At 41.9% G+C, this 18,836-nt stretch overlaps 1 protein-coding gene across 1 annotated transcript; it reads left to right on the forward strand.

Moving 5' to 3' along the window:
- The first annotated feature begins 2,362 nt into the window (after positions 1-2,362).
- LOC137272181 (galactoside alpha-(1,2)-fucosyltransferase 2-like) lies at positions 2,363-17,045 on the forward strand. The gene is made up of 2 exons (XM_067804533.1): positions 2,363-2,379; positions 15,738-17,045. The coding sequence occupies exon 2, from the start codon at positions 15,779-15,781 to the stop codon at positions 16,982-16,984; it is 1,206 nt and encodes a 401-aa protein (XP_067660634.1). The 5' UTR covers positions 2,363-2,379; positions 15,738-15,778; the 3' UTR covers positions 16,985-17,045.
- The last annotated feature ends 1,791 nt before the right edge of the window (positions 17,046-18,836 follow it).

The raw sequence follows: 18,836 nt of genomic DNA on the forward strand, positions 1-18,836 counted from the left end.
ATACAATGTCTGACCCGGAAAACAAAACACAAAGCCTGTAAAGAATAGACAGCGGCCATACACAGTGAATCGAACACCCGCTAGTCATTGAGTACAGTTATGGGCTGAGACATGTATGGGGATTGAGTATGTATATTACAACATTTTATCACCGTCTAACAATATATCTTTTCATGATATTTTAGCGGTGAGAGATTACACTTCAACTTTAATCACTGATTTCTCCATAGCAACGGACAACGGACATGTACTTAGTTGTTTTACTATTTTGAGAGTGACCAGCACTCCAAGATACAAATAGTAAAGATGTAGTTTGACTCCGGAGACAATCAGCATGTTAAAACTATGGCACATCTGGTCGTAAATATGCACTGCGCCAGTCATCCGTGGCGGTTTTTCCATTGTTGCTGCGATAGCGCCTACCAGTTATTTATAGAACAGTTGTATATGACATTAACCAGCTGCTGCTGACAGTCACAAAGACGAGTGTCTGGTGTCGGACGTGAAAAGGGGATTTGCATGCTTCTATTTTAATTAGTTTCAATTTAGCTTGTCAACAAAACGGTGTAGATCGGACTGGTGACCATAAACACCACATCATACTTGTTCTAACATGTTCCTGGAACAATGCAGATTATATACCTGAGTACGGTTTATTGTTTCCACCCAAACAATCGACAGTTATCCCTGGAGTCACAGTGGGTCATATATATATAAGTGGTATGGTCCCTCCTCCTTAACTCTTAGGTTTCTACTCTTTACAACTTCCTGCTATCGTTTAGTTGTAGGTATACCCACGCATACCTTTTAAAAGGTGAGGATCCTCCATTTTGTATCCCTTGTGATGAGAGAGTCACGGTCAAGCATATTCTGCTTGACTGTGTCGAATTCTCCATCATAAGGGATAAATATTTCAATGTAAAAAGACGTTCGGATCTTTTTAGCACAGTAAATACTCATTTAATTATTGGACTTTTAAAGGAAATTGATTTACTTGTTGAATTGTAATTGATATGTTCTGTAGATAGTTAAATTTTAATGTGTGGTAGTATAGATTAGGAACATTGATTGTTAGTGGCTGTACCCTCAAAGGGGGTTGAAGTATTGTTAAATTATTGTCCTCCTGAGAGGGTACGTAAGTCCCGAAATTTTCAAAGTAAATTTATACTTGCCAGGTTTTTAATCGTAGTATTTGTATTATTTTAATTTTAGCTAAAATATCTGACAATCGCCAGCGGCTGAAGGGATGGTGTAAATACAGCTAGGGTCCATGCAGGTACTGTAAGTCCCCCTGGTCCCTAGTCTGGTGATCTACCTTCTATTGTTGGCGATCGATAGTCTTTTTTTACACTGTATTGTTCATATAATAATATCAGTTTTAACTTTCCGAACTAGTTTTAATGCTTATTGTGATGTTCTAGGTGTTTTACTGTCCTTCGTCGACAGGTTTTATAATGTACATATGGTCCTTTTCATTGTTTAATGTTCTCCTCACGATATGGCTGAAATATTGCCGATGTGACGTTAAATATTAACTCACTCACTCACTCACCATCGTTTACTTGTAGATGAGTGACTGTACAGATTATCACTGTTTGTAGAAGTAGATAGGTGGAGAACCTGAAGAAAGACTGTAACCTCTACGACTCGTTTGATGCTATTGTATGTTCTGTAATACCATCAAGAAACCTGTACAATGTTCCATGTAAACTATTCCTCCATCACAGGCCGAGTGTCCCGGCCTAAGCGTGGTAAAAGCTCTGTCCTGTTCTGTCGACTTACTCCCCCAAGCCGAGACTTTTCATCGCCCTCCACCCTGACAACCAAACGAAACACATCAAGCGTAATGGACCTCATTTGTACGGTAGCACGCAGAGGGTCGCGACATTCACCATGACCTACCAGTTGTGTGTACAGTGTCGTCTGAACAGCAAACACTACCTGCAAAACAAAACCATACTTGCACAAACCCATCTCGTCGCTGAACATAATGACGTATGATCGATTGCTTTCCACGAGTCCAATATTTATGCCATGACAACGCTCGGCCATCTTCCAACGAAGATCGAATATCAACCCGTATAATCCGCCCGGACCGTCTTAACCGAAGCGAGGACGCTACAGGTAGATGTACACCCGGAAACTTGTACAGGTGGACACCATAGCGGGATTAGTTTACACATTGTTGGGGACGCCTAAGGATATGTGTGGATGTGTGTCGATATCACGGTCCTATGTATGTGCTGTGTGGATTCGATTGTCTGATTGTTCAACGCAGGTAATTCCCCGTGGCTCCTTGATTAGGACCAAGCACATGGAGACAGGCATCAGTCGGCGAGATGACGAGACAGGGAGCCTACAGGATTGTTTCACTGAGAAGTAAGTTCGATCAGTCATTTCCTTCTTTAACTTATTTCCAGGGTCTACGTCACCACGCTCTTTGCAGTCTTTCCATTCAGTAATTGGTGTGCGCCGCGAAGACGTGTATCGGGGGAGGAGGCGGAGGGTGGAGGGGCATAGAAGGGCTGTCCAGGAACGCTTTATGGTTATACCGGGTGGGAGTGCAAGGGTTGTGTATAAGATATACTGATTTTCGGGAGGATATGCTTCTCTCGTCACGAGTAAATGTGAAAGCGTGTTAGCGTTCTACTTGAGTAGACCTTTACGGGAATGGTACCGTGTGAGGGTCATGCAGAGATATGTTCATGTGGTTTTAGTGATGCAGCTACATGTGAACGTGTTTAAATATACAGGGAACTTGGATTGTGTTTAGGCCACATGACGGACATACGTGTCGCGTGTCAATTCATGAACATCATGATATTTATTGTGTGTTTCTGAAGAATAATCGGCATCGTCCAAGTACATGAGAATGTGCTCAAGGAGATGCATGATTGCGAATATGATGAGCAGATTTGGGTGCGTGAGTAGATATTGGCACGTGAATGTGTACAAGTATACATTGGCATGTAAATATTTACAAGTATACATTGGCACGTGAATATGTACAAGTAAACATTGGCATGTAAATATGTACAAGTATACATTGGCACGTGAATATGTACAGGTATGCATTGGCACGTAAATGATTGGTTAGGTGAATGTGTTCAGGTCCCGGACAGATACGTCTCATGGTACAGGCACGACATGTCACGGATTTTGTAAACGGGCTGTTATTTTGTATCTAACGTGTTCACCAGAACAACTGTCTTCCACCCCCACCTTAACCCCGCCCATTGTCGCATACATCGTGTACGGCGAGAGATGTTGTCTCTTGTCAACAAACAGCAAATCGGTCCCCACCAAAATATACAACCACTTGAACCGTGAAAGTATCCCTAGCACCACACGCCCGGCGTCTCGGCTGTTCAGTGTGACTATATTTTACTGCCCGCTCTGTATGCCACCTTTGTCAGTTGCTAAGTTACACGCATCAAACCTATCGGTGATCTGGTACAAATGCATTCATTTCCTCATTGTGTGACATAGCTGATTTGGCCCACGTCTCTGGACTTTGGCAGCTAAGATGTTCACGTGTTTCTACTCTCTTCTAAAGCAAAATAGTTTGCGCTCGACTCCAATAGCGGTGGCACATAAACATAAATACACACACGCGCGCGCGTGAGGAGGGAGATGTTATGCCAGAATGAAATAACGTAATGTTCATATGGAGGTTTTACATATAAAACTTTCTGTCGAAATTAGCCGTGTACCATATCAAAAGTTTGTTAAAGTACGGCGGCTTTCAGCAAGTTTTATATATCTTAAATGTGTTAATCATTTTTATGATTTAAGTATCACATTGGGTGTTCGACTCACAACGTGTATTTATGTATGTATGTCAAAAACGTCAGTGTTCAGTGAACTCCTCAATCACCATCACCGTGGTAGAAAGTAAATAACGTTGGTTGTTGGTTTGTCCACGCGTCAGCTAAGATTTGTTGAAAACATGTTGCGTCTACATAACCAGTTACCGAAAGCTAGATGACCCTGGTCATTTGAGGGATCAGAAAAAATGTGAGACCGAGCTTATGACATAATTGTTACAACGCACATATTTGTGACGTCATAGATATCTGTGCACATTCCTGGACGTTTAGAATGACATTGATTACACAATGCCATTTAGAAAGTGTTCAAATGTAACGTGTCATATTTGGGATTACTTGTACTTTACTAAGAAAGTGTCACCCCAAATATGACACATGTTATGTTGTGTTATGACATTGAATGATAAATAGGTTAAAGGGGTATTACATCCATGTGTTTGGGGATGGTTAATAATATCCCACCGAGGCTCTCTGAACACAGTGCGTATTATTCCTAATGCAGGATATTTACCGTTCCCAAAACACACTCGCGTGATAACCTACATATTCCAAATCAGTAAACGAATTTTGTCCTACTTTAATTGCACGATCATCTTTCATATTACCTTGCCAGGCGTCGGTTTAAACAAATGAACAATGTTTACTTTATGTCGGTGCGGTAACACTGGTATATGTCACCGCGTTATAAAAGAGGCGGTATAGACAGAAAGCTCATGGAAGCAATATCATGTTTACTGTCCGTTTTTTGTGATATTGTGTGTGAAGCCACCCAGTTGTCGACCAGTTGTAGTGCACTGGCACTGTTAGAGACGGAACCAAGGACGGTGTAGAGGCCTCACACCTACAACATCTTGCTGAACCACCCACCGATCCAGCGGTGATAAGCAACATTGTATCCTCTCCCTTCGGCATATATCATGCTTGACTGGGGCATTGTGAGTCGGTTATTGCAACTGATTGCTCGTGGCTGCCCAACATCTGTCCAGCTCTCGATCAGTGATGCGGTGTATGTTACGAAACAGCTAGCTGACAGATACCATCAGTATTACAACATACACTATGTTATAGCTATCATGGTGAACACTATCCGGTGTAATTAGAGGCCCCAAGGTCCAGTCACCCTCCCCACTTCCATTAACCCCGTTTATATTAAGACCAGTTCTACTAGTAGCTCTGACCCCGCATAATAAACTAGACGATACCCGCGACCTCTTATTTTCACATGAATAGACTACAGGGTACCTGCGAACCCTTACTTTCCTACTCATACACTACTGGGTACTCGTGATCTCTTACTTTCACACACATACCCTAACGGGTACCAATAACCTGTTACTTTTACACACACAGACTACAGGATAGCCGTGAATCCTTACTTTCATACTCATATTCTACCGAGTACCTGTGATCTCTTAATTTCACACTCATACACTACTGGGTACCCGCGACCACTTATTTTCACACACATGGACTGCCGGGCACCAACGACCAAGCAGAATTGATGTATATTATCACAAATATAATTCTAAAGGCTGTGTGGTTTTGAAGAAAATCAGTTTGCTGAGTGCTGGCGTGATGTTTCAATCAACGGCCTAGGTCAGCCCATAAGTTTCAGCTGTGGTAGATTTATGAACATTAATCGACCTTGGTAACAGGTGTAACTTGTACGAAACGTCCGTGTTATTAACAGAATAATACGTCGATGTGAGGTAACATTTACAGCTGACAACTCAGCGAAATGGTTTACGTTTCCGGCACACGTTCACTTTTTAAAAGGTTTATTTCCTACTACTATAGGTTATCCGTCATGCCAATAGTTCTAAGACATCGCCTAGCAGACATACGGGTAAATATTGTATACCACCACATCGCCTAACTGACATACGGGTAAATATTGTATACCACCACATCGCCTTGCTGACATACGAGAAGATATTGTATACCACCACATCGCCTAGCTGACATACGGGTAAATATTGTATACCACCACATCACCTAGCTGACATACGAGAAGATATTGTATACCACCACATCGCCTAGCTGACATACGGGTAAATATTGTATACCACCACATCACCTAGCTGACATACGAGAAGATATTGTATACCACCACATCGCCTAGCTGACATACGAGAAGATATTGTATACCACCACATCACCTAGCTGACATACGGGTAGATATTGCATACTAACACATGACCTGGTGAGCTATGGGTAGATATTGCATACTAAAATAACGCCTAGCTGACATATGGTTAGATATTGCATCCTAACATATCACAAAGCTGGCCAACTGGTAGATATTCGATACTAGCACATCACCTTGCTGACATACGGATAAATATTATGTACTAGGACATCTCCTAACTGACATAAGAGGTAGATGTTGTATACTAACACATCACCTAGCTGACATACGAATAAATATTGGATACTAAAACATCGCCTAGGTGACATACGGGCAGATATTGAACTCTAACACATCACCTAGCTGACATACGAATAAATATTGGATACTAAAACATCGCCTAGGTGACATACTGGTAGATAATGCATACTAACTCATGACCTGGTGACCAATGGGTAGATATTGCATACTAAAACATCGCCTAGGTGACATACGGTTAGATTTTGCATCCTAACGTCTGCAGATATACGGGCAGATGCTCGAACTCTGCAGTGGCTAGTGTATTGAGGAATCGATGGGTAAAGGTCTGACTGCTGCACTGACTTTTTGAGGAGACGTACAGCCCGAGGATCCATCTGACAATCAGATAGGGCAAGGTGTGCCAAGTCAACTGTTATTATCCTAAGTTTAATGAGACTTAAATGATGCTAAAATAAACCATATTCACAGCAATGTATACATTTTTGATCGGTTGTGTGGATAAGGAATATAATGTAGAAGATTTAGAATTTATGATTAGGATCGTGCCTGCAGCGACCTCTCCACAAACTCAATAATTACAATAACTATTGATCACCATTCTGGCAAACCAGCAAGACATCCCCAGGGTCAATAGAATACTTTCATCTTGACGTCAGATGTTGCAGTATTCAAGTTGATAAAGTTTCCAAATGTCTACCAAGTCAAACACACATATGCATACACACACGCACACACGCACGCATACGCAAAAACACATCTAGACCTCCGACAGGTCCCACTAACTACCACACATAAGCTATATGACTATATAAACTCACTAGCTATACATCAATATTTAAGGTCATATCTGAAAATGAAACAGGGCCATTGAGCGCCAGGTGACCATATACCATGTTGAAGTACGCGACGCGCGTCAACAGAGGTCGTAAAGACATGTTTGTTGTCACAAGGAATGGATTTTTGACGATTCGTTTCGGTAAGAGCATACCGAAAGGTATCAGATTCTGCAAAGCTGTGTTTTACGTTGCATGTGACCTTCAAGATTTTATCGGAGATATTTCAGTCATATCCTGACGAGAACATATTTGACATTGAAACGGACTATGTCCCTTAGTGTTACAAACTGGCAGACAAAATCATCGCATTTACTTCGTGGGAATTTCTAAGGTGTTTTTAACAGAAACCAGTGTGATGAAGGGCGGTTTTATGGCAATCGTCGTACAGGAGTAGACGAGCATGGGCGTTTTTAGCAGAAACCAGTGTGGTGAAGGGTGGTCTTACAGCAATCGTCGTACAGGAGTAGACAAGCATGGGAGTTTTTAGCAGAAACCAGTGTGGTGAAGGGTGGTCTTACAGCAATCGTCGTACAGGAGTAGACAAGCATGGGAGTTTTTAGCAGAAACCAGTGTGGTGAAGGGTGGTCTTATAGCAATCGTCGTACAGGAGTAGACAAGTATGCGAGCTTTTAGCAGAAACCAGTGTGGTGAAGGGTGGTCTTACAGCAATCGTCGTACAGGAGTAGACAAGCATGGGAGTTTTTAGCAGAAGCCAGTGTGATGAAGGGTGGTCTTATAGCAATCGTCGTACAGGAGTAGACAAGTATGCGAGCTTTTAGCAGAAACCAGTGTGATGAAGGGTGGTCCTGTAGCACCCGTCGTACAGGAGTAGACAATACAGAGTATGGTGTTAGTTCCCTACAACTCATAACAGTTGTGATTCTTTCCTACATCTCATAACAATAAATGTCTGTTTCCTTCAACTGACAACAGTAGTGTTTGTTGCCTTCAACTGACAACAGTAGTGTCTGTTTCCTTCAACTGATAACAGTAGTGTTTGTTTCCTTCAACTGACAACAGTAGTGTTTGTTTCCTTCAACTGACAGCAGTAGTGTTTGTTTCCTTCAACTGACAACAGTAGTGTTTGTTTCCTTCAACTGACAACAGTAGTGTTTGTTTCCTTCAACTGACAACAGTAGTGTTTGTTTCCTTCAACTGACAACAGTAGTGTTTGTTTCCTTCAACTGATAACAGTAGTGTTTGTTTCCTTCAACTGATAATACTGTTTCCTTTGAGGGGCATTTTAGGAGTTCTGTGAATAGTCAAAATGTTTATTGTAATGAGTGGGACGTGTCTGTGCAGGTACTGACATCGGTATCAAGGACGGGGTGGTGAAGCACAGGAACACTTGCCTGATAACGATATACCTACACCGAAAATTGTTCTCCAACAATGCTATTTGTTTCCTTCAGCTGGTTTGTGCATTGCCTGCTTTAAGTAATTCGTACAGTGTCTGTCCCCTTTAACTGTTCTTACAGTGTCTCTCTCAATAAAGTAATTCTTACAGTGTTTGTGTCTCATTCAAGTACTTCCTACTTCCTTTAACTCATTCTTACACTGTGTCCCTCCTTTAACTGATTCTTATAAGGTGTGTGCGTTTCCTTTAAGTATTTAATAGAGTGTGTTTCTGCTGTATATAATTCTTACAGGGGCTGTCTCCTTTATGACACTGGTTGCGTTGCGGATGCATTAACTTCACGTGCTGCCAGGGACAACGGGCATGTGCATTGCCAACGGTAGATAACACAGCGACGCCAACATCGGAGAATATACCTGCGACCATACCAATGGTTAAAGTGTAGTAGATTATTGCTTAATTCAACCTAAAAAGTTCCATCTGATGAATTCCTTCGCAATAGGAGATATAACAGGATTTTCTGACCATAGACCTGTCACTGAAACTCCATACAGATATTAACTTTACAAATCATAGTGTTGAAGAAGAACGTGTGAGCCTAGAAAACAGATTTTAATATACTTGAGGATCTTAATAAACCTATCTCACCAAATGAACTTACGCACTCAAAAACATGAAAAGGGGTAAAGCTACCGGAGAGGATGGAATGTTGGTAGAATCAGGACGTGATAAAAGACCTCTTTTAGACAGGATATGACGGATGTGTCAATGTGATACTTGATTCCGGACACTCCCCCAACACCCAGGAAGGATGTTAAACAAATACGGATAATTATCGACGAGTCACACTTCTCAGTAACTTTAGAAAACTATTTTACCAAGTTCATAAACAAACGTTCGACGTGGAAAACAATCTTATTTCAGATGCACAGTTTGGATTTAGAAAGAAACACAGCACGACTGACTCGGTATTCATTTCCAAGCATTTATAGAAAAAAGTCTAAAAGAAAATGGAAACATATTTTGAACATTTTAGATTACCAAAAGGCGTTAGACAGTATATACAGAAATAGTTTGTGGCTGAAACTTTACAAAATTGGCATAGACGGCCTGGACCAGGTACAGCAATGTTAATTCCTGTGTCAAGCTGAGGGCAGAGCAAGCCCAACATTCAATTACAATCGAGGATTAAGACAAGGTAAAATCCTTCTCTCACTTCTTTTCTCATTCTTTATTGAAGATCTTGCACAGCAACTACACGGGGGAAATGATACGGGGGATAACACAGATGATCTAAAACTGTACCTGCTGCTTTTTCGCAGACGATATGGTTATACTCAGCGAAACACCAGGAAACGTCAGGTTAGAAACGGGACGATAATTCTTTAGTTCTGTGTCAACCAGTCCTTGCTTCTTGATGAGGATCTACAACTGCCTCTTTACGAACCTTAGAAACTGTTCCAGACTGGGGATTCTGGATATTAATCCTGGCGATGACTGGAAGAAGTAAGTCCGTGTAAGTCAGCAGGATCTTTGTTGGAATTGGACTTGATATGAGAGGGGATGTCTTGCCTAAAGTATGTCCAGTCTTTCTCCCACAAACTGAACCGGTACATGATCAACGTCGGAGTTATTCCCTAAAACGTTTCTTGGAAAATTTGGCGTATTTTGTCAATTTGTATCCACGGAGAAATTATTGACGTTTCAGCAAGTACATCAACGTATTTCCTGAGGGGAGGACAGTATCTTTCTTCTGCCCATGAGCGCAAAGATAAAGTTGTATTGAGCACTGGGTGAGGGCTTGCATTTAATAACCATAGATACACAAAATTCAGTTTTTCCTCCCCGAATCTGTTGAGTCACATCATGTCTTGCATTTCAAAATATCTGTCGATGAACCTCCAAACGTGCCTTCCTCTATCACCTTCTGCTCTACGACGAATGTTCTTTGTAGTTAGAACATTGTGGTTGTGCCAAGGAGTACTTGATTTCTTTTTTATTTCAAGCTCCACTGCAGCTTATTTATCAAAAAGGGTTTTCAAGGTGCTATTATAAGTGTAACAGAAGTCGTCAGGATCTTCAGGGCATCAGAGACAAGTTTTGATTTTCTCATGTCACTGGCAAACGAAAGCATATCAATGCCCTTAGGATTCCCACATGTGACATCAGCGAAAGCTTATCAATGTCCTTAAGATTCCGACATGTGACATGAACGGAAGCTTATCAATATCCTTAACGTGAGTGTATCAAAAATGTCCTTCAAATTCCGACATCAATGTGTCATAGGCGTGCTCAGTCGGAGGACAAGAAAGTGAGAGTTTGAAGATGATCATAAAATGTTCCGACAATTGTATGTCTTCAACAGAGACACCTTTTATCAACTCACGGTCAATCCTTGTAGCCACCCAATGAATGACGTGGCCATTTTATGTGTAGGAACATACCTGGGAATAAGGCAGTTCTAATTCCCCATTTATAAAATGAACGAAGAGACAAAAGAATTATGTCTGAACATTTAACACACTGAAACAAAACCGTAAAACTAATGCACATTCAAAGATAACGTGAATCTTAACACGTCTGTATCAATGTCTTCCCGATAATAGAAGATATTTCTGAATACTAACTTTAACCCCCTGGTTGGTACTCCGTGCGGACGTCTTTATCCCTCAGCAATCATTTAACTAACTGGCAGCGTTCAACTCATTAACGCTGTCGCCAGCTATAGCCACGAAATACACGGGATACTAGTATTTCAACCCACGTGCATGTACGTACAGCAACGGGTGCATTCGGGCGCGCTGACACACGTTACAAACAAAATCATCAGTTTCCTTCTGTTCAATACCATATATAAGTGGCTGTCAAGAAAAGAAGTTATATCCTGAATCTTGTTAGCATTTGTAGGAGGGGATCTATAGCGACAAGCTGCCCTAAAAGTGACTTGGGATAGGATATCAGCACTTCCATTAGTTCAAAGGAATCATACATAGATTGAAGTATCAATAGCTCTTATCTTCAGTGATGTCCTGGGAATACCTGCCACTCCACCTCCAGTAGTATGCCTCCGAGGAACATATAGCACCCTGTATCCGCTAGGAGGCATTTCACGCATTAGCGAGTCATCTCCCCTTTCTCTCAACCAGGCACCCGTGGCGAGCCACCTCCTCGTGGTGGGTGCTGGGTAATGCCAAGAGCTCGCCGACACCCCCGTAGTGGACCCAGGGGGATATTTGGTCCACCAACCCGTTTGCCGTGGGTTGCGGCCCGTGTCGGTGGAGGACGGTAGTCTGGTGGTTGAGGGCAGCAGGAGCCTGGAACCGCGCTCCTATTGCTCAACACACCACTTCGGCCCTTACTTCACCTAGACGGGTGGTAGAATCGGCCCGATTCTATCAATCGGCTGGTCACGCCAAGCCCTGTGCATGGTGACTGTATTTTGCACATTTTAACTATTATTGGGTATTGGCCGTTTCTATGTCAAATGTATACACTTTTTCTTGATTGAACTGCCTAGAGTCATATGCCAGAAGGTGGTGGCTCAAGGGCCAATCTGGCACTATTGACCTCCAGGTTCAAATTGTCATCAAATAAATGTAGGGTCTGAACCAACCTGACTTTTATTCTGTTTGGCAATATTTGCTACCTGTGTTGATATTGCTTGAGTATAACATCCTTGTAGCCCTAGTGCTTGTCGCTGGTTTCCACTACAGCACTGTCCTCGTTGACACTCGATGGCGGGTGGGGAGCAGGGATGTCGAATGTTTACCTTCAACATGGCTTCCCCACAAATCACTGGTTCTCAGTATTCAACTAAAAGACGTCATATTGATACAGACACTATTTCGTCTTCTGATGATGAAAGTTCTGTTTTAAATGTAGATTCATGGCCACGATTTCTGGTTGTGGAAGGTGCTAATGGTCTCCCGCTTAAGATAAACCCTTTTGTTGTCTCTAAGGCTGTGGAAGGAATATGTGGCACTGTGCAAAATATTACTCGTCTCCGTTCTGGTTCATTGCTGATTGAATGTGCTAAAAGGCAGCAGTCTCTAAATTTGCTCAAAGCAAACCATTTTGCTGATACTGAGATTGTTGTATCTGTCCACAAGACATTAAATTCGTGTCGAGGCATTGTTCGAGATCGTTCAAAATGTTTGTCTGACATGTCAGAAGAGGAGATTGTGGCAGAACTCAAGACTCAAGGGGTGACATCCGTGAAATGTTTCACTAGAAAAGTTAATGACAGGGTTATCCCTACTACCACCTATCTGTTTACCTTTGCGCTTTCCAAACTACCCAAATCCATCAAAGCTGGATATCTTAACATCGGTGTGGATACATACATCCCAAATCCACTCCGTTGTTTTAAATGTCAACATTTTGGTCATGGGGCAAGTTCTTGTAATAACTCCCCAATTTGTTCCCGCTGCAGTAGAAATCACGAGAACACTGATTGTACAAATGCCATGAAATGTGCAAACTGTAGTGGTGAGCATATGTCTTACTCTAAGCAATGTCCAGAGTTTGAGAAAGAATCTAGGATTATTAAAATCAAATATTCAAACAACATTTCTTTTCTGAGGCCAAAAAATTAGTTGCCGACCAGACACAAAACAACAATTCAACAAAGCCATATTCTGTCGCAGTTTCTTCTTCTATCCAAAAAGTGGGTCGCAGTTTCTTCTTCTATCCAAAAAGTGGGTCACCGATCAGCAAACACTCCTCTACTCGCTCAGTGCTGTAACTTCAACAACTGACACGCAGACTGATGTACCATCTACCCCTCAGTCTCAAACAGTTAATCGTAGACCAGAATCTGTGCCAGAACCCCATACTTGGAAAAAAACTGAACCAAACAAAACTGTCTTTTCCAAAGCAGAAAGAAAACAACATAAAAGAAAAGAAGCAAAAGCTCTTAAACACCTTGACGTATCTTTGAACAATTCTGTCGAGGTTCGTAACAGCTTTGAACCTCTGGATATGGAAACCTCTCCATTACACTGCAGAGGACCTTCCCCTCATTCACGATCTCCTGTTAAACCACCTTGACTTCCTCCACCTGTTTATTACAATGGAATGTTAGAGGACTTCGGAACAATTATAATGACCTCCAGATGGGTCCAAGGACGGTGGCGCAGTTGCTTGTGCCACTGTCACTGGATCCAGAACAATATCTTCTCGATTGCCAGATAACAGTTCTATTTTTACTGCTGAAGCTAACGCCATCTTAATGGCTCTTAAGTATATTAAAAGACACTATAAACATAAACAGTATATAATCTATTCAGATTCTCTTTCTTGCCTTCAGGCTCTTCAAAATATTTGTTGCAAACATCCACTTTTAATTGAAATTATTGAATTGCATAATGATCTTGCTACTGGCCAATACGACATCGTCTTTTGTTGGTTACCCAGCCATGTAGGCATTTCCGGGAACACAATGGCGGATCTTGCCGCCAAGGCAGCTCTCAACAAATCTCTGACACCACTTCTTATTCCATACACCGATTATAAAGCTTCCATTAGATCTTATATCCATGATCTGATGCAGAAGAAGTGGGACACCCAAGTGGGCATTAATAAATTACATGCAATAAAACCTTCTATTGGTTATACCTATTTGGGTTGCCAGTCAAGATTTGAAGAGATCATCATGCGGCGATGTCGTATTGGCCATACGAGATATACACATGAATATTTATTGAAAGGGGAGGATCCTCCATTTTGTATCCCTTGTGATGAAATAATCACAGTTAAGCATGTCTTGCTTGACTGTGTCGAATATTCCATCACAAGGGATAAATATTTCAAATCATCAACTATGAAAGATCTTTTTAGTAACATAAGTTCTCGTTTAATTTTTGCATTTTTAAAAGAATTGGATTTGCTAACGGATTTGTAAATAGATAAATATTTTATGATCGGAGGTTAAATTGATAACAAAGATTGCTAGTGGCTGTATCCTCGAGGGGGGTTAAAGTTGTGTAAAATTATTGTCCTCCTGAGAGGGTACGTAAGTCCACAAACATTCAAAGTAAATTCAAACTCTCTGCTATTTTAATCGTAATATATGTGTCCTTTTAAATGCATGGCTAGACGTGCCTAAATTGCTAACAACTGAGGGAATGGTGTAAATCCAGCTAGGAACCATGCAGGTAGCTAAAGTAATGTAAGTCCCCATGGCCCCTAGTATGGTGATCTACCTTCAGTTGTTGGCAATCTATAGTCCATTTTTATGTTGTATTGTCCTCTATAATTAAACTGTTTTATAACTAGTTACTAGTCTTAGATGGATATCTGTGATATATACTAGTGGTTTTACTGTTCTTCGTCAACAGGGTTTTAGTTTCTTATATTCTTTCATTCTACAATGTCATTCTTACTTGTTCCCGTCCCGATATGGCTGCAATATTGCCGATGTGACGATAAAATTTAAACTCACTCACTTCTCTCAACCATGATTCAGTAATAAACAAAGCATCACAATTGTCAATGATCATGTCAGCAATATCTAGAGTTTTATTACAGGGGTATTGGGCATTCTACAATGCCATTTCTAAGGGACATTTCTGGATGTAAGTAGATTAAGTTATCAAAGTTCACAGCCCTTCAACAAGGAATGTCATAATATTGCACATGGCTACAAGAAAAAATGAGAATCCTTCATTGTTTCTTACACTCTAAAAGACAGGGGCACTTTTTCCTTCTGACTGACCTCACTGGTACCCAGCAGGTCTGAGTTCACCAACAGTAGAGTGTAAGCGCCTGCTGCAGCTGAGGTTGAGAGTAATTGTTTGTGAAGTCAGGTAGTTCTGATTTGTGTGATCTGTCCTAATTTGAAAGGTGTGAAATGTATACACGTTTGCAAGAAATACAACAGAAAACGTTAATGCAGACAACATAATCATAAGATAATGTCCATCAAATAAAACACCGCAAAGTCCTCATTATTTTTCCAGGAGTACGTTTATGTTAGAATATCCAGTATCTGAGATTCATAACCCGGTGACAATTGTCCAGATTTGCAGAGCTGGAACACCCATTTGGGTGAATGGATGAATGAGTGAGTGAGTGCAATAGGATAGCCTTCGCAACATTCGTAATCAACGCCTGGCACAGACGGCAATCCAGTTATGTTATTATTAAGCATGACACACGAAATATTAGCCAAGGACACACCGTCACTGTTATTAACAGACGTACTCTACCTCCTTGCAGAGGCACATATTACACAAAACCACTCAATAAAATAATTAGTTCCACCGTGTCTCTTATCAACCATATATATGAAGAAGTGGTACGTCATTTTCTCGTCTCTGTTTCAGATTTCCTGGTCCTGATTGTGTTCGCTGTATTCACGATCCTCATGGCTTACCAGTGGCGTCACGAACTTCAAGTCTACCATATATTTGTCAACAGCTCAATGTCAAACCTTTATCAACCTGCTATACTAAACAAGACTCAGAATGTCACCTGGACAACAAGTGTCTTTCGAGCTGCATCTTCTCCACGACAAGCATCAACAACTCCATCAACTCCACCTAATAGGCAGACAACCACTCCACCAGTCAGACACAACACCATAACGACCTCCTCAAAACATATACTCACTACACTAGCAACTCCCAGCACAAAAGGCGCTACAACCACAACTCCACGACCAGTATTAACCACTGCTCCTCCCAAACCAACACCTTTAACATGCAGAAACCCATTCAGGAATGAGTACATACAGAAGAAAAACTTCCTGTGCTGTAGGCCCATTGGGAGACTCGGTAATATTATGTTTGTCTATGCATCGTCATATGGAATAGCAGCTGCTAACAACAGAACTCTCATTGTAGATAAGGACTTAAGTCTGACCAAATATTTCCAGCTTAATGCTCAAACAGTGGATGACTTTGGTTGTGTTGTCAGAGGGACGATGGGGATGGGTTCAAGGCAGGACTGTGCCTTAGACGAGCGCCTCATGAATATTACCGAAGGAAGAAACATATGTGTGGGAAGCTATTTACAATCCTACAAGTACTTCGAGCACGTTCAGGGCTCAATCAAGAAACAGTTCACCTTCAAGAAGGAAATCAATGACAAAGCAACTGGAATTATAAATGGTGCTATAAACACGTTCCATAAACGTAATGCGACCGTGAAGGACACCCGCCCAGTGTTGGTGGGCGTCCATGTGAGACGGGGCGATATGGTTAAACATAAATTTGGTTATGCAGTTGCAACGCCAGAATACTTAGGAAATGCCTCCAAGTATTACCGAGACAAATACCCCAACACGTTGTTCATTGTGTGTTCGAATGACATGGCGTGGACCAAGAAGCATTTTGTTGGTGATGACGTTTTTTACGTGGAAGGCAACACGTTTGACGTTGACATGGCGGTGTTGGTGAACTGTGACCACAGTTTGACTACTGTGGGATCGTTCAGTTGGTGGGCGGGGTTCCTGGCAGGAGGAGAGGTTGTGTATTATCAGTGGCCAGCCGTCGAGAAGTCTGCACTCCGGAGACACTTCTCAGCCAATTACACAGACTACTTCCTACCCTCGTGGATTGGGATGAAATAACTCACTTAATGTCTTTCATCTGTCTCTGTCCTGTTTCAATAAAAGGACTCACATTTGGCTTTATACACATTCTGCAACAACTAAGTGCATGACTTAGCCAGTGTTGGGTGACTCACATAATTCCAGATGACGGCAGCACGTGTTGACTTGATGATGGTTTTATAAGGACGAGGAATCACGTTACCGTCCACCTGTGTCGATGCACCTGCTGGTGAGATGGTATGCGGGTAGTCGAAATTATCCCGCATCGTGTTATTGTGGTGCCTTCTAGCGACATAAGACACACATTGTTATTTCACGTCGTGCCTTATTTTATAAAAAAAAACACACGGGTAGAGTTTGTACATACAGCTACCAGATCGGCGGCTCATTATCATGTACCACCTTGTTTCAAATCTTGGAATCTGGGGATTTCTTGCAGTGATGATGCTCCGAATGTGTTCGCTAGAATTTTCTTTCTTGGTAAGGTCTAGTACAGGGTCATGTGTATCACTGCAACGAACTACGTATGTGAGACGTATGTGAGACGTATGTGGGTACTGCATCATAACTCAGAAACAATTCATCAGAACATTCCAGCAGTATGCGGTAAAAACATGTGTTTCTTTGGAAACTTATAATCTTCCTTCGTAAACACTAATTATTGAGTAATGTCCCATGTTAGCGCGAGAAAGGACATGTGGTCATGTTCTATGTTAGCGCCAGAAAGGACATGTGGTCATGTTCTATGTTAGCGCCAGAAAGGACATGTGGTCATGTTCTATGTTAGCGCCAGAAAGGACATGTGGTCATGTTCTATGTTAGCGCCAGAAAGGACATGTGGTCATGTTCTATGTTAGCGCCAGAATGGACATGTGGTCATGTTCTATGTTAGCGCCAGAAAGGACATGTGGTCATGTTCTATGTTAGCGCCAGAATGGACATGTGGTCATGTTCTATGTTAGCGCCAGACTGGACATGTGGTCATGTTCTATGTTAGCGCCAGAAAGGACATGTGGTCATGTTCTATGTTAGCGCCAGAAAGGACATGTGGTCATGTTCTATGTTAGCGCCAGACTGGACATGTGGTCATGTTCTATGTTAGCGCCAGAAAGGACATGTGGTCATGTTCTATGTTAGCGCCAGAAAGGACATGTGGTCATGTTCTATGTTAGCGCCAGAAAGGACATGTGGTCATGTTCTATGTTAGCGCCAGACTGGACATGTGGTCATGTTCTATGTTAGCGCCAGAAAGGACATGTGGTCATGTTCTATGTTAGCGCCAGAATGGACATGTGGTCATGTTCTATGTTAGCGCCAGAAAGGACATGTGGTCATGTTCTATGTTAGCGCCAGAAAGGACATGTGGTCATGTTCTATGTTAGCGCCAGAAAGGACATGTGGTCATGTTCTATGTTAGCGCCAGACTGGACATGTGGTCATGTTCTATGTTAGCGCCAGACTGGGCATGTGGTCATGTTCTATGTTAGCGCCAGAAAGGACATGTGGTCATGTTCTATGTTAGCGCCAGAAAGGACATGTGGTCATGTTCTATGTTAGCGCCAGACTGGACATGTGGTCATGTTCTATGTCAGCGCCAGACTGGACATGTGGTCATATTCTATGTTAGCGCCAGAAAGGACATGTGGTCATGTTCTATGTTAGCGCCAGAAAGGACATGTGGTCATGTTCTATGTTAGCGCCAGAAAGGACATGTGGTCATGTTCTATGTTAGCGCCAGAAAGGACATGTGGTCATGTTCTATGTTAGCGCCAGACTGGACATGTGGTCATGTTCTATGTTAGCGCCAGACTGGACATGTGGTCATGTTCTATGTTAGCGCCAGACAGGACATGTGGTCATGTTCTATGTT

The sequence above is a fragment of the Haliotis asinina genome, chromosome 2 (assembly GCF_037392515.1).
Source record: "Haliotis asinina isolate JCU_RB_2024 chromosome 2, JCU_Hal_asi_v2, whole genome shotgun sequence".
Classification (NCBI taxonomy): Eukaryota; Metazoa; Mollusca; class Gastropoda; order Lepetellida; family Haliotidae; genus Haliotis; species Haliotis asinina.

What these genes read in the sequence shown, in the direction of transcription:
- LOC137272181 (XM_067804533.1), top strand. Translation starts at nt 15,779, where the DNA reads ATGGCTTACCAGTGGCGTCACGAACTTCAAGTCTACCATATATTTGTC.